The sequence below is a fragment of the Lactuca serriola genome, chromosome 1 (genome assembly GCF_051521515.1).
Source record: "Lactuca serriola cultivar US96UC23 chromosome 1, Lser_US96UC23_V15, whole genome shotgun sequence".
Taxonomy (NCBI): domain Eukaryota; kingdom Viridiplantae; phylum Streptophyta; class Magnoliopsida; order Asterales; family Asteraceae; genus Lactuca; species Lactuca serriola.
Window position 1 is genome coordinate 58,963,936 of NC_136408.1, and position 27,261 is coordinate 58,991,196.

A 27,261-nucleotide genomic window follows, 5' to 3' on the forward strand; every position below is an offset into this window, starting at 1 on the left:
CCAAAGTCCGCTGGTAATCCATTGGCAAACTTGTTGACCTTGGAAAGTTCAGTCGGAATTAGGTATGGAATAAGCTTCATCTTCTCTGTAAAGCTTGTAGCGTATTCAGTGACGCTCAATTTTCCCTTCTTCAGATTTTGGAACTCATTGTTGATTTCCAGAAGATCCTGCTCAGAGCAGTATTGCATTTTCAATTGCACCACGAACTCTTCCCAAGACATCTTGCTAGCTTCCCCTTTGGGCATCGAACCAGCCAACAACTTCCACCAACTCAATACCCCAGATTTTAACAGAGGAATTACAAGAGCGGTCTTCCGCCTGTTGCTACACTCGCAACTTTCAAACATTTTCTCCATCTCGGAGATCCAGTCCATAACTCCCACTGGTGTCGGGCTTCCAGATAGACACGGTGGTTTGGATGCCATGAAATCCTTATACTTGCATCCGTGACCATCGTTTCCCCCATCTTGGTTGATCTGCCTAACAATCGGTGGGTTGGCTTGACCAACAACCCCAATGAAGTTACCTCCTTCCGAGTGTCCTCCATTGACCTCGGGCTCTTCCACGTGAAGTGACAGTTCTTCACGATTTAGCTGAAGCAGACGTCTCGTCTCCTCCATCTGACGATCCAACATCGTCTGAATCATCATTTGCACTCCAGCCATCGTCATTGGCTCAGGTGCAGCAACTACAACAAGTGCTTGCTCAATCACTGGTGGTTGATTCCTGTTCTCGTTTGCATTTCCAACTCCGCTTCTTGTTCTTGCCATCTTGATCTATACACCGAATAAGGTGAAATTAGATCCTCATTCACGATAGATATTTCGATCTTCCTTATCACTCCAAAACGTTTACATGCTAGTCCTAATATCGTAATCGTACGCTTAGAATCCTAAACCCATAAGGTTTCCAGATCCGGTTGGCAACAAACCATAGATCCAAACAAACAATTTCATATATGGCAAACATATAGCATTTAGCACATAAAAGCATTTTAGGCATATTTCCTAAGTTTATATTACAAGAAATTTACAATTTTAATGTATTACTTTTTATAACATATACTACAATACTACTTTTCTATAATGAGTATTATCAATACGAATTTTGAAATACAAATTTGCACTTGGCCTATTCAATTATGAAATACAGTACACTTAAATATGGTTTCTATGTGTAATTTGTTAAAATTAAATTATGATGCTTACGTGTATGTTATGAGAAGATGGTTTATAAACAAAAAGATAAACCAAATTTCAATACTTCTAAAAAGAGATACAAAGAATATTCATGAATGAAAGAACAAAACTACATAACGTGAGATACATATACTTTACATGAAAGAATCGACTATAAACTTTAATAATAAAAAATAAGTTTCATTACATGTTCTTAAAACAAAATCATTATCAAACCGAACCAAACCAAACACACATCAATAATAATAACAAGAACTACTACTACTAAACATCTAGACCCTTGGATTTTGATAATAAAGCACTGGTTTCTTGGGCTTAAAGAGATACCTAGAACCATACGTTGAACTAAACACGTCTTTCACAAGAGGATACTGTAGTTGAGCATACGAAACAATAGGTATAAGCGCAACCACACTAATGAAGATTGCAATCACAATGAACTTGTGACGATATATCACAAAGAAACTAACACTAAAAGAAAACATCATGGTGACTATGGATAGAAAAAGCATTGATAAACCCACCAAAAGCTTTTTGGGTAACGATTCAAGAAAATCCTCTTGAGCATAACGAGATGTGAGGATGGATAAAAACACAAGGATTGAAGTGGAAGACAAGATTAGGGAAATGGCATCCAAGATGACAAATACTATGAATGGTCCGCTATGAAGAAACATAGGAAATCCGGTTTTTTGGTCGTAGCCACCTGGAATTGTATAAGCGACTGCAAATACTACGGTGGCTATTAGGGCGGCAGCCACCATGCATTTACTAGCGGTTCCTTTCATCCATTTCTCACCTTCGGTTACTAAAGGTTTGTGGTTTTTAGTGAATAGTTCATATGGTGTTAAGCCATCGTTGTTCTTTTTTTCTTTGTAAAGAGGGGGTATCATAGACTCCACTTCCTACAACACAAACATATATATAGGAGATTATCATACAATATGGTGAATGTATATGAATAATAAATTAACATGGATAATATTTGAGAGAAATATAAAATATATATACCTTGAACCATAATAATTTATGTTGCAATTGGAAAGCTGCCCCTGACACATGTGGAAGTCGGGTTTTTTCCGCATTCTTTCCAACCAAATGCAACATATTATTGCCTTCTAGGTCTTTGACTGGAATTATCAAAGCCTTCATGGATCCAATCTCATACAACAAATTATATATTCCCTCATGACGATGAGAAACAGCAACATGAAAAATACTTTGATTGTTTTCATTTCTCTTCCATATAAGGTCAGGATATCTTCGGATAAGCTCAACCAAAAATCCAGTGTTGCCTGTTTCTGCAGCAACAAAAAGTACTCGAGAGGGGTAAGTTTGCCTTCCATCTACCAGAACTATTGGGCCTCTGAGTATTGTATCTATTTCAGCTTTCGGCTTTTCTTCAATACTTGTCCAGATCTCTCTTAGTAAATGCACAGCTTTATTGTCCACTGACTCCGCCTTCAAATGGAAGACTGCAAAAGTAAAATTAACACAACAATCAAATAAGAAACCAAGTTGATGAATGAAAATGGCATACAAAAGCTCGTTTATAATAAAATGCAGAATGAAAAGATACTTGAATTGACGATGCTTCTCATGTAATGTGGTTTTATTTCATTAAATGCAGAAGGCTTTCGAGCCAATGCACATAGTCCATTCCCTCTTTGAGCAAGTAGTGGGTGGTGTTCCAATACTTTTAGAGCGAAATCTGAAAAAGAATATTTCAAAATTAGTTAATAACTAAAGGTATATGCAAAACTTATAATTAGAATGTAATAATATACAACTAATTTAGTTAGGTTAGACAATCTAACCTAACTAATATAATAATAATGCACAAAATGGGCCTAACTTAGGCCCATTCTGTGTATTATTATTATATCGGCATGTAAAATACATACCAAAAAAATCCATTTCAATGGACTTCAAGAAAACCCAACTCCTATTAATAGGTGTCCAACCAGGAGCATTCATCTGTTGAGACTCTTCATACAGATAATCTGCCATTTCTATGTTTCCAAATAACACAGCAACATAAAGTGGCATCATGTTTTCGCCATTAGGGATAGTAGGCAAGTCTCCATTTCTCTTAACCATAATTCTAGCCATTTCAACATTTCCAGCTATAGCTGCTAAAGAAAGGGCAGTGTTTCCATTTCTGTTCTGAAGTTGCAAATCTGCCCTGCTCATTTTACCCACAAGATATCGAACAACTTCGATGCTGTCTGTGTTGCTATGAGCTGATGCTGCAATGTGAAGTGGTGTTTCGCAGTTTTCATTGATGCTGTAACGTAAGAGGTATTCGGGACTACCGATGATGTGTTTTGCGGTTTGCCAGTCTGCTTTAATTAATGCTTCACATAAAGGAACACAGATATCGATGAAGTCCCTTCGTCTGTTATCTGTGTATTTTACAAAAATGGCCTCAAAGATTCCCAACAATATTAGTACAAGGAAGTTTGAATTTATAGGAGGGTATTGTTACCGGCAAGTAGATCTTGACGAGGAAGATCATAACGTGGTTGAGGCGGTGGTGGTGGTTGTGGTGGTGGATGCTGGTGGATTATGACATTTGCTTCACCCATTTGAACTAAGCCCTGTTATCTGAATGCTTAAGGCCCTGAAAACGTATCATACTACGGATGAAGAATATGGTTGTTACAACACAGATCCGTTCTCTTTTTCTCTAACTAATAGCATCTACAATGCATGGTTTAATAGAATACTTAATGAAGTAGAATGTCTGGTTGATTAAACTCAACCATGACATCTAATGAGTTTCAGGTTCAATGGCTATTGAATTCTTCAAAATGAAAAACTGTATAAAAATACAATACACTATTGTACTATAGATATTTAATGTTAAAGTTTTATAAAGTATGTTGCCATTATACATTTGACCATTTCAAAATTTATAAAATTTAAGTAGCTTTTCTCTTTAAGATTATTTTTATATGCACTTGTCACTTTCTTATTTCCATAGATATTTTTTTTTAACAATTCTAGAGTTTTTTATGGCACTTCCTGTCATTAGCTATCACTAACTGCGAGTTTTTTCTAAAGGGGTTGATTAAAAAAAAAAAAAAAAAAAAAAACAGCAACTTACTAGTATCATGTTAATCTGAAATTTTCATGATTTTCAAATTTATTAGATTAATGATTAGAGATTCGTTGATTAACGTCAGATAATTAAATGCAAAGAAAATAAAACTTTGAACCTAAACTTAAGTTTTTTATAACATTTTAATATAATGAATGATTATAAAATTAATTAACAATAATATTAATTAATAGTAACATAAAATTAAAAATTATATTACATTATCTTACAAATAATATTTGATATTTTGAATAATATCATGACTGAAATTAAAAAAAAAATCAAAGTAAAATTTTTTAAATCAACTAATCATAACAATACTTAAAAATAATAAGAAATGTATTTAATTTTTAAATCTTTTATTATTGATTTAAAAAAAAAACACTTTTTTAGATAATTTTGTTATCAATCAACAAGTATTACAAAATATTATAATAACAAATATTTTATCATTGTATAATTGTATAAATCATTCTCAACATAATTAAACAAATAATTATTTACTTATATGAATATGAATATTCTCTAGTGTCAATAATGGAAGAATCTACCTTTAGGTATCAAGCCTTTCAGAAACAAAATTTTATAATATTAAATAACACATTTCTGACTTAACAATAACCAACTCTATACTATTACAACTTAATGCTTTTTTAGCACGTCATGGACTCATGGTATCTTTTCAAAACCAATCTACGGATTTCTACAAAATGATATATCATAATTATTATTAATATTCATTATGTGATTGCTTTCGCAAAAATTACCAATACGAATCTTAATCTACGACCTAATGATCTATCATATCCAAATATCCGACTACGCTTTACAACAATTTACTAGGAGGAAGCAAAGTTTTAATTAGAGGAAAAAAAAAGTAGCAGTCAATTTGATCTCCAGTGGTACGACGTCGCTTACGGATATTTGTTCCTCTAATGGTCTATGAACAGTTAATTCTTGCCGGAGCTTACAAAAATGCTACAGCAACTAGAATTAGATCCAATTTCAGTTTACTTTCCTTTCAATGTTATTGCACATATACGGAATTAACAATTGATGCAATAAGCATATGAACAATGAATGAACACGATAAACCACACGTACTACATGACCTAAATCCTGATTAGGTTAAAAATCGCCGAATTGACACATTCAAACAAAATTTAGATTCACTAACACATACCTTGTCAAATTACGGTAGATGTCTGTGCTTTTACTGATCTTGCGATGATTTCGAGCTTTACTACAAAATAAGAAATCGATAATCAACAAAAAAGCAGGAATCAGAGGCTTTGGAAAGAAGATGAAGAAGAATTGGTTGCATTACATCAAATAGAAGTAGATAATGAAAAACGAAGAAGAAAAAGAGCTTCACCAATAACTGAAACCAGAAGGCTTTAAGAAAATGAAGAATAACAACCGGCGCCATTTATAAAACGGATAAAACGCAGGTTCGAGGAAATGCAGCTGAACTGAAGAAGCCAAAAAGAGTATATTTTTGGATTTGTGAATGAAATGTAAATCTCCATGAAATAAGGTTTAATTGTTTCAAAGAAACCTCCTGTGTGAAACTCAAGTATGATCATCCTTCTAAACGCGTGTGGTTACCCTGTGACGCAAACATGTATTTGGAAAGAGTGTAATTCGAAATATATTAATATAAAAATGAGTTAATTTAAGGGGTACCGGATAAATAGTTTTGAGTAAATTACACCAATGGTCTCTATGGTTTGGGATAATTTGCGTGTTTGGTCCCTAACTTATTTTTTTAACTCGGAAGGTCCCTACTGTTTGTTTTTGTTACGCGTTTGGTCCCTGTCTTACCTAAAAAGACTATTTTTTCCTTGATTTATTTATTTATTTAAATAAACACACCCCAAACTCCACCTCTCTCATCTTATCTTACCTACCTCAACATTTTTCTCGATTTAAATAATAGTATTTTTAGGTAAAATAGGGATCAAGTGTGTAACAAAAACAAACAGTAGGGACTAAGTGTGTAACAAAAACAAACAATAGGGACCTTCCGAGTTAAAAAAATAAATTAGGGACCAAACGCGCAAATTACCCCAAACCATAGGGACCATTCGTGTAATTTACTCAATAGTTTTTTAGCTTATTTACTTATTATGGTGGGAATAAGTATTTTTTTAAAATGTGTTTGGATTAGCTTATTGCGGTGAGAATAAGCAATAAACAATAAACATTTTAAGTGTTTGTCAAACAAAACAGCTTATATGAGTAAAATGACTAATACGTAATAAGCATTCCCTCCTTGCTTATTAAAATCTGCTTATTTTGTTTATTCCTACCGCAATAAGCTGATTTTTAAAGACTCCTATCCAAACACTTAAATTTGCTTATTGTGGTGGGATTAAGCAATAAGCAATAAACGCCCTATTTTTTCCCTATCCAAACTAGGGGTGTGTGCGGTGCGGTTTGGTGCGGTTTAAAGTCAAAAACGCAAACCGCACCGCATATGCGGTTTGAGTTTTTTTGAAACCGCAAACCGCACCACAGAAGTTCAAAATCGCATTATGCGGTGCGATTTTATACGGTGTGGTTTTTTTGAAACCGCAAACCGCACCGCAGAAGTTCAAAATCGCATTATGCGGTGCGGTTTTATGCGAACGGTTTGTGCGGTTTTGTGGTTTGATAAGTTGCTACATTTTATAATTGTTGAAAAATCTAAAAAACTTTTTGATCTTTTGAGATATAAAACTAGAAACTATAAATGTTTTGCAAAAAAACTCAAAAACAAGTTGCTTTCTATAGTACGTTTGTTAATTAATTTCTATTGCATGACTATATTCATTAATTTTAGGCTAATTAACATATTCATTTTTATCCATACCAACATTCTAACTGTTACGAATATGTAATCAGACAATTATTACTATTTTATTAATCCTAGTGCTAGGATGAAACAATATCATTTCTTATATATATATATATATATATATATATATATATATATATATATATATATATATATATATATATATGTGTGTGTGTGTGTGTGTGTGTGTGTGTGTGGTGCGGTGCGGTTTAAACTGCGACTTTGAAATTGAAAACCGCAAACCGTACCACAAAAGTTCTAAACTGCATTATGCGATGCGGTACGGGTGGTTTGTGCGGTTTGGTGCACACCCCTAATCCAAACACCCCCTAAGTTTAAGAATAAATTTTTTAAAATTATACCTAAAAGATATTGATCAATTTTATATAGTCTTTTAATTTAATCTATTAAAAATCTTCTTCTTCTACTCCAATAAATAAAGGGTTTTTTTACCACTTGTCACTTTTCTCATTTAATTTACTAAATGTCATTTTATGGTGTATTGAATTAATTTTTTTTCCACATATTATTTTATAAGTTTTTCTATTTTTTAAAATTTTACATAATATTTTAATGTAATAATTGCAATAAATGTAGTAATAAATTGATATATCAATGTCATTAATGAACTTACCTTTTAATTTCAAAAGTAAAGCTTATTAGTTTTTTTGTGTATCTGTTTAAATTTAAATGATAAAAAACATTTACATTATAATAATTCATTATTTTTCTTATTTTCTTATAAATTCAAAGTTCTCAAATATTTATACCTTTATATTTAATTTTTTTTTAAAATTAACTCATTTAATACATAGTCTCACAACTAGTATACGTATTATTATGTAATCGTATTTAGTGCATCATATGTAACTACCGGAGCTAATCAAGACTATACTATTACTATATAAGTAATGCCTCGATTAGAGTCTATGGGTTTGGGATTCAGAACGAAACATTGGAGTCTATTGGTTGGGATTTACAGTTGTTTCATTGATTTATAAGGACCTGTCTAAAAACAAAAAAAAAATGAACCCTATAATTTTGGATTATCAATAGATGGGGACAAATTTGCGACGGATCAATGGATTAGTGATGGATTGAAATTCCAGTCCTCCTAATGACACAAGCCATGTATGGTCGCACACCTCGCATGTGTTCAGGACATGTTGGTCCTATTGGTAATGAATATTTAAAAGGAAGTGATCCGGAATCAATAAATTTTTATCATAACGATTTATAATTTAGATAATTGTACAATTCGTTGAGTTCACGGTAAATCAAACCAGAAGATACATGTATGATGTTTTATTATTGGGTCATTCTCAAGCTATTAGGTGGTGTAAAGTAATATTTAAAAAAGTAAGAATTTTTTTGTTGGTGTCTTGTTGTTGATTGCATGTCTACTCAGTTCAAGCTAGGGGGGGGGGGGGGGGGGGAGAGAGAGAGAAAGAGAGAATTCAAGTGGTATATTGTGTCCATTATATGGGGTTGAGGTGGAATCGAGAGAACATTTATTTTTTCTCTATGAAGTAGCTTGGATAGTTTGGTCCTTTGTTGCAAGATGGTCTGATATAACTAAATAATAAATAAATAAATAAAATACCATATAAAATATAAATTGATGTTTATAACAAAAAAAAAAATGTTATGTAAAGATGGACTCTCATATTTAAAATGCAAACAAATGATCCAAAAAGTTATAAAATATTTATAATGTCTTATTATTTTCACATATATTTTTGTTTCCCTCGGTTGAATTCATAAATTGAATAGCTAAACCATAATATTGTAAAATAAAAAGAGATCACATTATGGTATTGATACAAGAAACATTTAACATAATATATTCATTATCATTTATTTAGGTGTTGTTTGTTTTTTTGAAGCAAAAATACATAAAGTCTGTGGACCAGCTTTGCAACCCTCTGCAGTAGAAGAGGTTGACCAAACGGCTGCAGACTGTAATAAGAAGCGTGTTTGTTTTTTTTAAAATCTGCATGTTGTTGCAGATATTAAAAAATTAAAATAAACTGATTTTATAATCCGAAAATAGTTTTTTAATACCGAAAATTTAATAATGTATGACATTTCGGCAAAAATTTATGATATTTCAGCAAAAAATAATAATATTTTAACAAAAAAATAAATATATTTTAGCATAAAATAATGATATTTCATTAAAAATTATTATTATTCAATATAAAAAAATCAACAAGAATAAACAAAAAATGTGAAATAAGATTTCTGCAATATATAATCAATATTTTAGCAAGAAAAAAAGAAGAAGAAGAAGAGGTTGGAAGAGATAGAAAGAGGCAAAACAAGTGTTGCGCCAAGAAAAACACGTTCAAATGTATTTTAATCCAAAGACTTCTGAAAAACAACAGCTACTAAATGAAAAATGTTACGTGTGTGCTGTGTCGTACAACAATAAGAAGTTTGAAGAAGTTTTTTTCCAAAAAACAAATAGCACCTTAGATTCTCAAACATATCCTTAAAACATGAAATGAATTCCTTAATATAAAACAAAACATTACAAAAATAAGTACGCTGAAAATCATTAAAACATAATTTGCTTTGAAAAGTTAATAATCATGTCGCTTTGTGAATTGTTATCGTAAAAGGAAGCTTCTTTCCAGCATAGATGATGAGCAAGGAAGCTTCTTGATACTATTTTGGCAAGAATGTTTGTTTCATGTTCAACAAATTGGGAGATTTTGCGTAGTAGCCGTTCATAAAACAAAACAAAATACTAGTTAGATTTTAGTTGATAGTGGAATCTAATCACACGCTAGTGTATTTCTTACTTCGCTTTTGCAAGATACTATTTTAATATAAATGCGTTTTTATAGGAATATTCTTGGAAACTTCAGTATGTTTTATCTAAATTTAAATGATGATTTCCATCTTATCTATTATTTCATATAACAAAAAGGTCTTTTTTTTTAGTTGTTAATATATATTTATATCTACTATAATAAATGAATGTTTTTCTTTTGTCGCATGTCACACTTTTATGTAATTTGACAAATGTCATTTTGTGGTTATTTTAAATTAATTTTTTTTCTACATATCATTTTATGGACTTACCTTCTTATTTCAAAAATTTTAAATTAAAGTTCATTAATTTATTTTGTTTATTTATTTAAACCTAAAAGATAAAAAATCATTTTTAATAATTCATTATTTTTCTTATTTTTTTTATAAATCCAACGTTCTTAAATATTTAGACTTTTATATTTAATTTTTTTAATTAACACATGTAATACATGAATCTTACACCTAGTTATATATTATATATGAAAAATGTTTTTGTTTTAAGTTCCGTCGACGTCCACAAGTGTTGAACTAGATCGTTGGACATATAAGAGAATCCATATCAGTGTAAGTTTAGGATCTTGCAAAGAAACGTCAACTCATTCTCATTGATCAAGTTTTGAAAAAAGAAATTAGTAGGTCATCTAATTTTGATTGGTTTTAGTATTTAAATATGATTGTTTGATTAAAATAATAACATAAAATCACTTGCAAGTCTTGCAGATATAGAAAGATGATTGGTTTTATTGGCATTGGAGACTCTTTTTGAAAGACCTAATATGGATGGTCTAAGAGCATCTCCAACTCCTATTTTCCAATAATTTCTTCCCCCATTCATTTCGAATTCTATCCCATTTATTCCTCCATTTTGGGGGAGAATGAATAGTATAACACAAAATATGGTGTTATACTATTTATTTCCCCCAAAATGGGGATAAACTTTAAGTTGTCTGTTTTGGTCTATTGTTTTATATATTTATATGTTTCTAGTTTATTTTTATCTACTACTAATAATTAAATGTAATATTTAATACTTAGAATATTGTGTTGTATATTAAATTATATTAATTAATTATAAATATAAAGTTTGTTCTTTGTTTATCAAATTCCTATAAAAATTTAAATACATATTGAAATTTTAAAACACGATAACGTATTTTACAAAAGTTTATAATTAAATATTATAAATATAATCTTATTTATTTAATATTTTTGTAATGGAAAAAAATATAGATTATATATTTGTTAAAACCAAATTAGTAGAAGGGGTGTATATGATAATTTATATAAGTTGGTAGATTGGAATATACTATGAATATACTTTTTAGAGATAAAAACAGGGTAAAAATAGAGTATGGTTGAAGATGAAACATTGTAACATCCATAAAATTCAAGTCAATATAAAACTTTTCAAAACAATTAAAACCAGTAGCTATTACAAATTCGTTTTCAAAATAATCTAATATTAGAGTTTTCTCAGAAACACAAATAAAACATGAAGAGTTGTACGATCACGCATTTTCCTTGTCGCGATCCCCTGATGTACCAGAAACAATAAACTGAAACTGTAAGCCCGAAAGTTTAGTGAATTCCCCCAAAATACCAACCTTATGTAACCATAATCATATCATATCAACAAATACATAACAACATGCATAATGAGCCTTCAGCCTGACTGGACCGCCTCGCAGGCCTTCAGTCTTTCTGGACCGCTCTCTGAGCCTTCAGCACGTCTGGACCGCCTCTCAGGGCCTTCAGCCTATCCAGACTGCTCGTCGGGCCTTCGGTCTGACTATCATACCCTTTCGGGTTGATAGTCTATTCAGTCTACCCTAGGTATGTTGACCTTTAGCACAAAGCAGGACCGCCTCAACCCATCCCAAATCAAAACAAACATGTGCACATAACTATCATACGCTAGCATACATATATAACAATCAAACCGATATAGCAAATCATATAGCATAGCAACACCCTATAACCAGAACACCGGCCTAACCAGGTCACTAAGCATAAACATAACCTCATCCTAACTACCAGGATGCAACCAATAAACATATCATGCCATAACCGGATACAATCCATAAAGGGTCGGCCTTGGTGCCTTACACCCTATTGATATAGTGAGGATAACTCACCTCGCAAGTAGTGCTGAAATACTGTAAATCTCTGACTACTGTCTCGTCGGGAATCCCAAACTATTACACAATAAACACTAAGTTAATACCCAAAATAAACTTCTTGACTAAATGCCCACACCATTCATTAAGCTCATTTTCTTTATTGGGCCAAGGCCCAAATACCCAATCCTTAACTTGAAAGTCCATATATAAAGCCCATTATCGGCCCAATTTACTAAATTGGGCCCAACTTCCTAATTGGGCCTCACCCCATGATCTACTATCACTATCGGGCCCAAAATATCTTATTTACAAAGTCCAATAAAGGCCCAATTCCATTTAGTCGATAAACAACCCAAAATCCGAAGCCCATTTGACAAAGGCCCAACAGAGGACGTACGCGAGGCGTACTCCTCTGGTACGCGGGGCGTACTCGTCCAGATGTTGACCACCATCGGGGTGGTTGACCCAGTACGCTGGGCATACTGGATTTACGTTGGGCATACTCGACAGTTTGCCAAAACCTTATTAAGTGCTTAATGGCTTAAGCACTTAAGCCCAAACTTTAGATCCAGAGACCTAACATGCCTAGGATCCATAAAGTCATGAACTTTATCACTTTGGATGTCCATAAAGTTTTTAATGCTTGGTCTTAATCCATTAAGACCTTATTTCTCCATGCATTGGACACATACAGCTAATGGGACCTCATTTTTATCACTTAAGGTCCCTTCAAGACTCTAGAAGGACAACCTTTTTCGTCCAAATCACATCATGCACCACCTTATGGCTTTTGGGACAATAAATGCTTCTAATAAAGTAAAATGGTGAGATCTATGCATATATGCATAACGTTTGGAACTTTATACCTTCTGGAGCTTCTTGAGCACAAGCTAATTTCAGATCTACAAGCTTGATCTTCTTCTCCAACTCTTTGATGGAATACCTTCCTCTTAAAGCACTCAAGAACACACCAAATAAGCTTAAACAAACAAAGGAAAGGCTAGGGTTTGGGGAGGACGAATCTAATCTGTCGAGGCTGAGGTAAGGGAGGTTTTGATGCTCATAATGTTACTTATATAGGCCCCAAACCCTAAATATTAGGGTTTCACCCTGACATTTGTACGCCCAACATACACAAGTGTACGCCCAACGTACTAAGGTGCGACCTTAGTACGCTTAGCGTACTCTTATGTACGTGCAACGTACTCCCTCTTGGCCCAAGTTTGCAAACTTGGCCCTTAAACTTATCTTGGCTCTTCACTTCCAACCCCAAGGACTATAAATGACAAGGTGATGATAGAAGAGGGTTCGAGAATACTTGCCAAATCTCGGGATGTTACAAACATTATTTATCTTATTTTTTACTTCATTTTTTGGAGAAAAAATAAAAGTAGATTGGAGATGGTCTAAGACCATCTCCATTATATATGGTAAATTGGTTTTCTAATGCCATATAATCATTAAAAGTTGTCATGTCATCCGAGACCTTTCATAACTCTTAAAGGGGTTGGCTAAAGAGACACCCCATTTGGCTATTTAGACAGCCCTACAATCATTCATTACATAATAATTACTTTTAAATTATGATTATCTCCTACTTTTCAATATGCCTTTACTTTTCACAAATTTAATCCCTAAAAATTAGTTATATTAAATTTAGTACCTAAAACTTAATTGTATCAATTTAGAACCATTTTTTTCATAAATTTGTTCATACAATACAATTATAAAATATTATAATCAATAAAATTTATATCATTTTTTGGAACTTCTATTCGTACATTCACTAAATCTAATTTTAAATTTATATAATTTTTTTTACTTATCTACCCACTAAATCTATTCTTAAATTTATATATTTTAAAGTTTTTCTTGTTTTAAAATTGATAAGGGGGACACATTTTTTATCGTTTGTGGTCAAATAAAGTTTCAAACCTAAAAGTGTTTAAAATACATATGATGATTACTTATTACTTTTGATTTTTTAAACAAAAAGTTATTATAATGAATATCATAAATACATTATTAATAAATGAAAATTGATTCAACATCAATCATCTAATTTAATAAAATCATCTTCAAATACATGACATAAATAATATTCTTTAAAAATCCTCTATAGTTATAAAATCACAATTACAAGGTTGTAATTGTCTATAACTTTGCATACTTGACATAAACATCATTTCCCATCCAGCTGCACATGGGGCTCTGTGGCGGATTCAGTAAGTTGAAATAGTAGGCATCAGAAAATCTCCTTTTAATTGTATCATAACATAATGATTACCATGTACAAGTGAAATTGTAATAATCTGATGGTCCAATAATTCTTTCGGACCTTTCCAAAGAGAAAAGAAAGTTAAGGAACCATGCTTGGTTAAGAAAGTAAGGACCACGCCAAACCCGTTAGCAATCAGAATATATGTTTCAGGCATAAGCATCCAATGTTCTATTGGTGCCTTTGGTCCAAAGAAATACAATGAGGTCCAAAATTCTTGGATTCCATCTGTGAAAACCGTAGCATATACATCGGATGCACTCTGTAACTCGTTTACTAGTTGTTTTCGAACGTAGAGCCATTGATCTTTGCCATACCCGAGACAAACAGATATTGCTCGAAATCCGCAATGTCCATCACCCTTAACATTTTGTATACGTGAGACGTATGGATGAAACACGAGTGGAATTTCATCCATTAATGGATGAATGTAGCATGACCGAGGCTCTTGGTTCAAATCCATAAATTCATTTAAGTGTGGAATTGCTTCATTCGAGTATGGTATTACTTCATTCAAGTCTGGAATTGCTTCATTCATGTCTAGAATTGCTTCATCAAATTCTAGAATTGCTTCATTTATATCTGGAATTGCGGTTACATATGAACTATGTCTTGTCGGTTCCTTGTTCATCCATGTTGAATTCGATCCATCATATTTTGATGTGGTTAAATAACTATGTCTTCTGGGAGCTTGATTTGTAGAATCAACTCGTTTTTGTTGTTGTTTCTTCAAGTTTGGTCGTCCACGTGTATTTTTTTTTTTTTGAATTGCGGGTTCCTTAATGCGTGTTTTACTTGGTAGGAACATATCTCTTAGCTTTCTTATCATACTTTTTTCCTGCTTTTGTGATGGGTTTTAGCTATAAGAACATCCTATGTGCTCATACAAACCCTAATGCTTGATCTAGGTTTCTCTATTGTACATGCAAGTTATCCAAGACTATAAACCCTAGTTCTAGCATACAAGTAATCATATTAACATAAGAATGGGTTTAAGTTATTACCTTGATTGTTATATAGCAATAACAATCCCAAATCCTTCTTGTATTGACTTTAGAAAGCTTAGAGTCACAAATGTCACTCCTCTAATGGTTCACAAACACCAAGAGCAAGAGGATGAAGAAGAGAAGAGAAGGAGGCTGCCCAAAACATGTGGAAACCCTAGAAGAAGTCTTGTCCACGTTTTTGGGCATAAGGGTTCCTTAAATAGTGAGGCTATTAGGGTTATCTAACAAGGAAACCCTAATTTGGATGCTTAAGCCCTAAGCAACCCATGGACTCCTTTCCTTAAAGGCCTTGGACGATTTCCAATGGGTTTCCCTATAGAATTCGTCCAACCTTATAATATAAGGCAATCCATAGCCTAATTGCAATTATCTTATAATTACAATTCTAGCCCTTAAGTTTAATTAATCTCTTTTAGTCACAAACTTAATTCTTATTAATTCTTGACTAATATTAATTAAACAATATGATTTCTCCTTTAATATATTATTATCATAATATATTAATAAATCATATTTAATCCTTTCTCTCCATAATTCATCCTATCAAGTTACTTTGGTGAAGGCAACCCAAAAGGACCATGCACCATCGGGTCAAGTACATACCAAAATAGTTATGGACTTAGACACTAATCCAACATTTTGACTGTTGATAGACGTTTTCTTTAATCATTTCTAAATCATCCTTGTAGGGAAATTTAGGGTTTGTGATAGAGATCTGGATACCAACTTGGATTGTGATATCACTTTCCAAGCTGATATTTCTACCTTATGCCTGGGTTACAAGAAATTCAGCCTAGGATAATCCAAGTGGACACTTACGTTTCTAGGCACAGAAAACGTAAGCCAGTATGCTAGAGGATTTTTTGAAAGTATGATGAAAAACGAGAGCTTAAGATCGTAACCCTCTTCTGTAGAGGAAGAGTTGTTTATATATTAAACAAGATTAGGGTTTCATTAGGGTTGGGCCGTCATTAGTTGCTTTGAAAGCAAGTAATATTAATCTGGATTTAATGAGTATTTAGGGTTACCAAAACTAACGAGTCGTCGAACCGACTTCTAATTCGATCTTATACATGCGTGCGCTCTGTACATATATTATAGTACAAATTATGAAGCCCCTTAGCTCACATGTTAGTTCCTGTTACTTAAAATGACATGGTGACACTAAAATCACCAACAATCCTCACAACGAATATCCTTATTTTCTATAGAAATTGACTCCGATAAATTAAGCTTTCTCCAGAATATATCTATCAAATCTAATGGAATATACTCACTTGTATTGAAATACCATTAATATATAAAAGTTTAATATATTAATTATATTTATAAAAAAAAAAATACTTGTTGAATATACTCACCCAACTTCAAGTAAACTAATAACATGCACACACATGGTAAGCCACAACTATGTTGTAGTTTACAACCACAGTTTGATGAGTCGATTTGATTTTCACTCAACCGATAAAGTTCCCCAACTAGTTTATCAAGAACTTCATGTGACGTTGAACCCCATAATAATCTAAAACATGGCAAGTCGTGTTCCAGTTACGAACAATTCTACTCTTTTCAAGACTATCATGTATCGATGGAAGTTGAGACCTCACAAATCGATCAAGACAACCGATAAATTTATCAAGAGAAGAATTTGTTTCATCCAAGTACTTATTTAGATTTTAATGTGTACTCTCAACTCTATTTGTGGTTCATCGTCTAAAGTTGAGATGTTGATCGATCCAGACTACGACAAACATTTCCTTGTATTTGTTTAACCAAACTTCATCCAGATATTTTAAAACATCTGCAATTATATAAATGTTATTTATCTATAAACATAATCTTAAATCATAAATAATTAGTTAGAAAATAAGAAGATTTGTACATTGATATTTTCTCAACATCGATTAGAGTGTTTTATAGTTTTCATTGTACATTATCCATGTTGGAGAGTGAACACGTATAGTCCACATTAAATGAAAGAATTTCCATTTATCATCTATCTTGAATGTACTCCTCCAACGTTTCTAATATTTTCAGTAATGTGCCATCTACAAAGTAACCGAGTGGCACCAGGGAAAATTTGTTGACATGCATTTATCAGTGCCAATTCCTTGTCTGTGGCTATAACGTGTGGGTGCATGCACTTGTCTAGGGTGGACTTTAGATACGTTAACACCCAATTATAGTTCTCTTCCTTTTCATTAATGATAAAAGCAAAAGCTATGCTAAATTTCTTGTTGTTTGAAGTTGTGCCAACAATCTGAACAAAAGGCATACCATATTTGTTGGTCTTATATGTTGCATCTATAATCAAAATGTGTGGCAATGCCTTCCATATATTCAACGATTGTGGACGAATGAAGAAAAGATTTTCCAATTCATTTGAAATACTGTTTACAGAGAACTCCATAACAAAATGTTTCTCGTTCAAAATTTCCATTGGAAACTACATTTAAATATTGTTAATTAATAAAAATTCAATACATAAATTAAATTTAAAATACTACTTGTTGGATATACTAACCTGCATTGGAGTTTTTCTATAATTTCGGGATGAGCGAAGCTTGAGACGCTCATTGTATATGGTTTTTAGTGTAGAAATATTATTCTCGTCGCGTTCCTTTAATATCGAGAGTATGTCATGTGGTGCAACATTCTGATTTGTCAAACTCAACCACCAATTGTTTCTCGTGTTCTTTCAACCGCCTAGCAAACGCATGTCCCTCCATATATTGTGCAGGTGGATGATCATGTTGATCACTATAAGATTCCTATATCGCCCATATTGAGTCGGATCTTTGGGAAATTTATATTTCTAAGATTTCGGTAGTTTATATGATCTAAAAATGTTAACTTGCTTTCAGAGTGACGCCACTTATCGTTTGCGTATTTTTGATCCTAAAGGTTGACGTCATTAAGGATGAAAACTGAATATATTGATATATATTTTGTGGTTACAAGATTGTCCTTATTACATTCTTATGTTTTATCATTAAATTCTAAAGGTGGTTGATGATGATTTTTCTAGGTTGTCACAGTATGCCTAGATTGTTGATTGATGGTTTTTTTGGATGTTTAGCTATATGTTATGACTTGAATACAAAGTGTTGGTATGCATGTTTTATATGTGTGATATGTGTAAAGTACGTATATTGATGTATGATGTTGTGCTGAAATTCACTAAGTCGCATGCTTACCCTTTCCCTCTTAAAATTATTGTTTCAGGAATTGCAATTATTAGTAAATGGAAAAGCATAACATGATTGTACACGTGACGCGACTTTATGATTAATTATAAATGTTGAACTTTCTAGACTTCATTTTCGTTGTTTTTTATTTTCGACTTACGAAACATAGTAGAATTTATTATTATGGATGCCTTCAGTTAAACTTAATGGTTTTCGGTTAAGTAATGGAACGAATGGTGTTTTATATTTCATAAAGGAAAATTTAAAAGTTTAAATTTATTGTAAAATCTGGGACATTACATCTAAATGAATCAACCTTTGGTATTCTCACTAGACAATGTTATTAATTACACTATGTTGCATGGTTGTTAAGAATCCCGGTCTTGATCTTAAGATCTTATGATTTAAAGATCCTAAAAGCCAAAAACGGTCCTGATCTCAGTAGGCAGGGCGGCTCAAGCAGTTTGGGGGCTCTAAGCAACCTAAAATTTTGGGGCCTTTTGGTCTTTACTATAATGTTATAAACTCAACTTTTTTATTCAGGCTTGAGACCCGTAACAATAAACCAAAAAGTTTCTAAATGGCAAAGTTAAACTAGAAGTAAAGGATTATCAGATTGTGGATTAATGGAATACCTAAGAATATAAGATAATTGAAAACTCCAAAGTAAAAAAACTCAAATTTGTATTAGGCATGTTCCAACCCTAAAGGCCTAATCATGATGCCTTGATTCTATAGTCTATATTCAGTAATAAAAAATAAATAAAAGAGAACATGAGAATTAACATGCAAATCAAAATAAAAATCTAAATTAGGTTTCTTATGAATCAAAATCCTAAACAAATTTTCAACTTGGTTTGTTTCATTCTTCTTAGATGATGCTTCAAAGCTAACCGAGCATACAATGACACACACATATATAGGTTCAACACACATATTGACTATTTAACATAGATTATACACACTTGTAATGGTGATTGGTGAACTCAGGACAAGCACGTAGCTGCTACATTTGGAAAAAAATTAGTACAAGGTAGTGGCTAGTGAGGTACATACATTAAATCCTCTATCAGAATGGTGCCAAGAACAACCACTAAATAGGAGGGAGGAGAAAGAGTGTGTGGTTGATGGTCATGCTACACCAATGACCAATCTAGAGTACACTTAAGAAAGTTCTAATAACAAAAAAAAATGATTCAAAAAGTAGAATCTACAATCATAAAAATAATTATTTCATAAAAATAAACCTAAATTTTTGAAGAGTTAAGCAATACCAATAGAAATAGTGATGATGATCGACATCAAGAATCAGAGAAGGGCAAGGCAGAACCAGAAGGCTACCGGGCGCTGGTTGCGTTTTGGTACTTAGTCTACCACCGAGGCATTGATCGAATCAAACAATCGAAATCGAGAATGAAGGAATGGAGAATGTAGAATCGAGAAGGTACTGAAGGAAGACGAACACTAGAACAAAGGTTGTGTTTTGTGGAAATCGATCGCATTTTGTGGAAATTGAATTGTTGTCAGTTCCACTGATTTTAAAAATCGGGACCCTTTACAATTGGGGCCTTAAGCCCCTAAGCCCTTGCTTAATTTTTTATATGGTAAGGCCGGCCCTATCAGTAGGATCTATTTGAGGCAAGATCTATAGTGAGATCTTAAGATCTCGCCTAGGAGCTTAAGATCTTAACAAGATCTGATCCCACATCTCGAGTTTTATTATATAGTCGAGTATTGTATGTTTCAAGAAACCTCAGAGAGTTTCATCGATATGTCATACTCATGATATTCCTTTTGTAATGTTTAAGCCTTTGGTTGTATATGATCACAATTATCTTATTTTCTTTTGCAATTAAGATGTTTTTTTCCTAAATTTTAGGCTTTCAAACATCAAAAATTATGGTTCAAGTTCAAAAAGTTAAAATTAACTTCATGTTGACGTCTTAATCAACATCAAACTATAATGTATATTGCACACTCAATATCCGGATTCGATCTTGACAACCTTGTTATGTTGACTTGTGTTTAGATTGAAGAATTAGGAGTTTCTTAGAAGATATTAAAGATATTTTAAGGGTCTTGAGGTTACATTTGAACTTTGTCATGATTATTAAATTTATTAATATCTCACTCTTTTAAGCAAAAATCTATGTTTTTTATACTTCTGGACATGCACAAATATATCTTATAGTATTTTTAAAACTTTTTTTAAACTATGGGACAATGTGATTTACCATAATTAAAAGGGAAATATTCGGAAAAGTCCTAATATTTTACCCTAATTTATGAAAAAGTCTCAAACTAAAATTTATTTACGAAAAAGTCCAAATTACCGGTAAAAGTGACGATTTAACTCATTTTTCCTGATTTACCGGTTTTATTACTTACCCGATTTTATTAAAGTCTTATTATTTTACCATAATTTACAGATAAGTCTCAAATTATAGTAAAATAATGAGACTTTAATGAAATTATGGTAAAATAATGAGACTTTAATGAAACCGAGTAATTATTGAAACCGATAAACTGAAAAAAAAATAAAATGGTCAAATCGTCATTTTTACCAGTAATTAGGACTTTTTCGTAAACAAATTTTAGTTTGAGATTTTTTCGTAAATTATGGTGAGATATTTAGACTTTTTTAGAGATTTTCCTAATTAAAACTCTAAATTTGTTTTACTAAAGATCAAATGATTTTTAAAAAAGATGTTTCCATATATACATATGATGATGAAGACATGAGTATTACAACTACTATAAAAATATGCACACACCGTGCACATATGTCATGTGAATGAAAATAGGGGCATTAGAAATACTCATATTATAAAATAGTAAATATATAAAGAAGATAAATAATTAAACATAAAAATAGAACAAGTAATTGAAGATTTATATTATTCTACTATTTCTACTTCTATATCTACATCCTTTCCTATGATGTCATGTCATTAAAGAGTGTCAATTTCTATGTTACCCTTAGACCATTCATAGGGATATCTTTCAAGAAATTGGTAATGACACATTTTCATTATTATCAATATCAAGCCACTTAGGATGAGTTCTTTCTAAATATGAAAGCCTTATAATCCTTATACCTTTATATTTTAAATGTTATATTTATATCAAGAATAATGCATTACCACGTATATAAAACTATATTTATATTAACTCTAATGAAAACTATTTTATAACTTTACGTTATTAAAACACAAAACAATTAATATAAATATTTTTATTAATAAAATAGCAAACTAATAAATTAATATTTAAATACTAAGTTATTTCTAGTTATTAAACGATGATATATATATATATATATATATATATATATATATATATATATATATATATTTGAAATATTAGGGACCATTTGGTTATGAATATGGGTATTGTATTGATGTAAAGGTTTATTGCAAAGTTGGTGTGACATATATAAAAGATTAATTGGCATTACACTGATATAGATGATCTTAAAATGAAAGTTAATTTGTTAAATGGTTACATGTTCCAAATTGTGGATAAAACAAATGACTTAAGTTTGAGCCATGTCAATATGAGGTCATCGGTAGTAGATTCCCTCCCATAAGGAAACTCCTTGCTAACCAACCAGTTTACTCATTGTAGAGTGTCGTTGTGTACTTGGTTTATCTTTTGCACAATGAGATCGAGACTATTCGATGTAGACTGTTTGAGGTTGTCGGGATTCAACCAATTTAGGATGGGGAATAAAACCTCACATTAACTTTCAACTTCTTTGTAAGTGAACCTCTATTATCATAATTCTCCACCTTCTCTACCATAGTTTTAGTCGATATCCAAACCATTTCCCATAACAATCTCCAAACATCATAACTATTTTGAAATTTTATTTAATAATCAAAATTCATAAACAAACTAAGGAACATCAAAATAGTAATCCTTTATTAAACAATATTCAATAACATGAACATATGAATTAAAACCTCAAATAGAAAATTGATATTTCATTAAAAAAAATCTAACCATAATTCTTCCTGAAATTTAAAACTAATTATTCCTCTGTGCTAATATCAAAATCAAAACCCTAGCATACTATAACATCCAATTTCAAAATCAAAAGTTGGCCCATTTTGGATTATTTTAAAAAGGCTTTATGTAATTATCATTTTTTATTCTTCTCATAAAGTTGCATTTTTATATAATTATTTCTTATAACTTAAACAATTCTTCATCTTTTAAAAGCTTCTAGAATAGACAAATGAATATGAACACTTAACAACTTAGTGACCAATTCATTAGATAATAGTCGTATTATGCAAAAATGGTTATCTTATAATACCAATGTAAAATAAATAAACAAATGGATCAAACTTGCATATTTGTGAATACTCCAGGGACTAAGTTTATAATTTAGAAGTCCAGCCCAGCCCTGGTGGGTAGCTCAATTCCATTTCAAAAACCCCTAAAATTGAATCTTCAACCATCTTACAGAAAATTTCGATTCCATTTTCTCTGCCAGCCCTATCGAGACACGAGATATTCATTCGACCCCTAATTTATGCACAAATAGGAAGAATTTACGTGAAAGAGGAAGCTCGTTTTCGTAACTCTAGCTATCGATTGTTACAAAATACGAAAACAACGATTCCATTTAGTTTGCCCTAGAAAAAACCTAGAAGTTTTCCCAGTTAATTTCTCGTTTTGCTTAAGAATTCTGGAAAAAATTATACGGTATAGTAATGTTGAAGCTCTGGAGATGGTATCAAAATTGTTTAGCTGTTCATCCGTTGAAAACACAGGTCATCAGCTCCGGTGTGATTTGGGGGCTTGGTGATATTGCAGCTCAGACAGTTACCCATGTCACTGCTGTCAAGAAAAAACCCCTTATAAAATCTGTAAGTTTTCTTCATTTTCCTACATGTTCATTAGGTGTTTCAAGCTTACATAGTTGTTGCTTTCTTGAGATTCCGATGATAATGCTTTTTGATTGCGAGCGTCTATGATCGAAACGTTTTCAATTCTTCTTGTTGAGAGTGATTACGATCAAATATTTTGATTTTGCAAGTATCCTTGAGACCCTTGTGCATCTGTGATTAAATGACTTTTGATTGTCGAAATATGTATTAAATTAGAGGTGTGTATTCATGGAGAAATCTTTCGTTCTAGAGTTAACCCTAACATATGGAACAATTCTATAACAGTTGCTCATTCTGTAAGAAAAACACAGTGAAACAATCGTAGTCTAAACTGTATTAATATCTTTATTAACTCAACAGGAGGAAGATAAAGAATTTCATCTCAATTGGAGACGAGTGGCTAACACTAGCTTATTTGGAATGGCATTTGTGGGACCCGTTGGTCACTTCTGGTTAGTTAGAACTTACAACTGATTTCATCTTCAAAAAGTGTATTAATATCTGAATGTCAAATTGTCAATATAACATGAGACTATAATTTTTATAGGTATGAAGGTCTAGATCGATTATTAAGATTGAAACTTCAATACCAACCAAAATCAATGCGATTTGTTGCAACTAAAGTAGCACTTGATGGGATCATATTTGGACCCGTGGATCTATTTGTTTTCTTCACATACATGGGTTTTGCATCTGGGAAGAGTGTGAAACAAGTAAAAGAAGATGTGAAAAGAGATTTTCTTCCTGCATTGGTTCTAGAAGGTGGGATATGGCCGATTGTCCAGGTGGCAAATTTTCGGTTTGTTCCAGTGAGGTATCAACTTCTTTATGTAAACTTTTTCTGTTTGTTGGATAGTTGTTTTCTTTCTTGGCTTGAGCAGCAACAGGATGCTGCTTGGAAACAATGGTTTAAAAGATTGTCTTTGAAAGAACATGAAAATCAGAAGAGTTGATGAGTTAAAGTTCCATGTATGCTTCATATTTGATGGATTTGTTGTTTTCATTTTGTTTTTGTTTGTTGGTTATTTTTGGAAACTGTTACGGGGAAAGAAGCAATGTACTTTGAGATGCATTTTTTTTTTTTTTGAGATTTTATTTTTCGGATGTTTACATAGTTGTAAATATTGAGATGTTCAACATAGGAAGGAAGAATTGTGATTCAACATAGAAGCATGTACTCATGGTTCAAAATTCCATAATCTGATCTTCATATTTATTTACGAGGACTTTTTGACTTAACTTTCATTTTAACCCTTTTTGAAGAAGTTTATCCAAAAACCAGATTGATGACTTATTATCATATAGCTATATTATATTTTTGTATAAAGTGCTAGAACACAACGAAGAAGCTATCATAGCTTAAGGGGGGCTATTTTGCAAAATATGAATGATTCAAAAGTCTAAATGATTCAGAGATGCTTGTTGGTAAGATTGGTGAATGAATGTGTTTAAATGAGAATATTATCGCATCAATCTCAAATTAACAAAGTTTACAAAAGTAACAAGCATTTTCTTAATATCATGAGAATTTCACAAGCATAATTACTCCAAACATATTATGTTAAATATCAAACAGGATCAATTAATCTTGGAAACTTCTTCATTCCTCTTGATATTGCTCTTTAGCTACTTATATACAGCTTTAAGTCAAATATCATTAAATTACTTGATATTGGGTGAGAAGCACAATGCATTATCATAGGTTAATGTTCTTCAGCTTAATAGCATTGTTATGAGATAATTTAAGATTGAAGTATTAACTATCTGATTAAAAAAATGTCAATTTTTTTTCAAAACATATGATGCCTTTAAATTTGCAACCAGAATGATCAAAAAGGCCATAAGTAATGAGTAGGAACTGAACAAACAACAATAAGAAGGTAATTGCTTTCCAAAATCAAGAATAAGACAAAGCATTTTACTAGTACTGAAAAATAACAAAAATGTTATAAATGTAAAAACAATAATTCAAAGCTTGGTTTTCCAATAACAATATAAAGTAGAAAATCAAACAAAATTGTACTTCAAATTTAAGCGGTGGCAACAGCTCCTTTGCTCCTTGGAGTTGCTTGGGTGCCTGAAAACAATATAATTGATCACTAAATTTGTTCTCCTTTTTACTTAAAGTAAACTCATTGAAAGCATACGTAAACCTAGTTAAACAAAATACAGGTGTTTCTTTTAGAGAATTTAAAAAAAAAAAAAAAATCTCGAATTACCTTCCCTGAAGTTGCTCTTGAACCTACGGGGAACATTACGAAGGTAACGCATGCGCCCAGTTCCTGTGGTCTTCCTTCTGATTGCCTTCACACTCCAGTTGTCTGAAACATTAAAGCAAAAACTGTAAAACAAGTGATGAAAGATTTTCATTGATAGACTATTGATGTGCTGCTAACGAGTAACTGCAACATTTGAAAATCTTGAGTATCAAGTGAATTTCGGATAAGAGAATACATCAGTGAATAGTTAAGAGATAATAATTGAACACACAATAGCATTGTAGCTCAAAGATTCGAGAAGGATCATAACACAAATTACAAAATCACAAAAGAAAAGCGATCATTTTATCCCAAATATTTGCTCTAGAAGAGTTCCCCAAACTAACAAAATAAAACATATATATGGCATTATAGTGAGAATCAATGCTGATGTTAGCATGAATATCAAGCAAAGAGAATCAAATGCAACCACTCGGATTCTCTTAGAGCTAATGAAATATACAACTGATGAAACGATATGAATGTATATATGGACATTAACAGAGAGAAATAGAAGATAATTTACATTTTCTGACGCGAGCAGCGGGATACGCACAGGCAGAGCATCGGCTCTTCTGCAGATGAAAGCTGCGTCGACCGCACCTCACACAGAGTGTGTGTGTCTTGTTCCTCCTCTTACCGAAACTCCCTGTTCCTTTACCCTTCAATCAACAGATTCAAGAACAACAAACAGAAACAACGATCATCATTACACGAAATCAATTGGCTTTCAAGGAATTAAGAAAATAAATGTATGAGGTCATTACCATCTCCGCAGATTGAGAAGAAACAAAACCCTAGAACTAGGAAGCACCAAAATATTGAAAACCGTCTGATAAAAGTTTTTTATCAATTTATAGGATGCAAAAATTAGGGTTTGCGTTAAATTTAACTGGGCCATATCGGGCTTCTTAGCCCAATAGTCTTGTCTATATTTGTGTCAGTTGTGCTTGCTACCAAAACCCAAATATTGTTTCCATAAAATATAAACATTGATTTCTATTAGTTAAATTATTAAATTATTGATCGATCTCATTATTTTGTAGTAAATAAAAGCTAAATATAATATGAACTTTATTTATTTACTATTAAATAGCCCTTTCTTCTTAGACACTAATTGCTATAATAACTTGTTACCATCCATATTTTTTAATTTTTATTCATTATGAAAAAAAAAAAAACAGTTTTTTTCATTTACTTTCCTGATCAGTGTTACTGTTTACTTACTCCCATACGTATTAAAACAAGTGTAATAGATGTTTGAGGTTCAAGCTCACGTAAGCGAGGAAAAATGCATGCAAAAAGTCCACATGACATATTAAGGTGCGTTTGTATGTATGTTTTGAAATGACTTGGAATAACTAAAATCATATAATACTTAAATATAGTTTTTTTTTTTTTAATAAAAAGAGTGTTTAGATATGCTATAATTGTTTGAGTTTGTATCAACCAAATAGTAATTGTTTGGGTGTTTGAAAAATCCAAAATATTTATAGAGTTAACAAGTAAAATAATGAAAAGGGCAAATTATAAATAAAAAAATATTACAAT

At 31.8% G+C, this 27,261-nt stretch overlaps 3 protein-coding genes across 6 annotated transcripts; 1 reads left to right on the forward strand and 2 right to left on the reverse strand.

The window, feature by feature from the left end:
* Positions 1 to 1,276: 1,276 nt before the first annotated feature.
* Positions 1,277 to 5,891, reverse strand: LOC145089347 (uncharacterized). Of its 4 annotated transcripts, none has more exons than XM_079027801.1 (7): positions 5,678 to 5,891; positions 5,486 to 5,545; positions 3,688 to 3,838; positions 3,104 to 3,604; positions 2,779 to 2,910; positions 2,211 to 2,674; positions 1,277 to 2,104 (listed from the first exon to the last, which is right to left on the reverse strand). In XM_079027801.1, the coding sequence occupies exons 3-7, from the start codon at positions 3,785 to 3,787 to the stop codon at positions 1,472 to 1,474; spliced, it is 1,830 nt and encodes a 609-aa protein (XP_078883927.1). In that variant the 5' UTR covers positions 3,788 to 3,838; positions 5,486 to 5,545; positions 5,678 to 5,891; the 3' UTR covers positions 1,277 to 1,471. The 4 variants fall into 4 exon arrangements, with proteins under 4 accessions (XP_078883927.1, XP_078883931.1, XP_078883924.1 ...); XM_079027805.1 differs by having other exon boundaries at positions 5,630 to 5,891; XM_079027798.1 differs by having other exon boundaries at positions 1,278 to 2,104; positions 3,688 to 3,822; positions 5,678 to 5,890.
* Positions 5,892 to 23,123: 17,232 nt separating this feature from the next.
* Positions 23,124 to 24,622, forward strand: LOC145089367 (uncharacterized). Its single transcript, XM_079027811.1, has 3 exons — positions 23,124 to 23,431; positions 23,813 to 23,904; positions 24,000 to 24,622. Exons 1-3 carry the CDS (start codon positions 23,276 to 23,278, stop codon positions 24,403 to 24,405), a joined length of 654 nt encoding a protein of 217 aa, XP_078883937.1. The 5' UTR covers positions 23,124 to 23,275; the 3' UTR covers positions 24,406 to 24,622.
* A 727-nt stretch (positions 24,623 to 25,349) lies between these two features.
* On the reverse strand, positions 25,350 to 26,598 carry LOC145089370 (large ribosomal subunit protein eL37z-like). The gene is made up of 4 exons (XM_079027815.1): positions 26,478 to 26,598; positions 26,237 to 26,372; positions 25,672 to 25,773; positions 25,350 to 25,529 (listed from the first exon to the last, which is right to left on the reverse strand). Exons 1-4 carry the CDS (start codon positions 26,478 to 26,480, stop codon positions 25,483 to 25,485), a joined length of 288 nt encoding a protein of 95 aa, XP_078883941.1. The 5' UTR covers positions 26,481 to 26,598; the 3' UTR covers positions 25,350 to 25,482.
* Between the last annotated feature and the right edge of the window lie 663 nt (positions 26,599 to 27,261).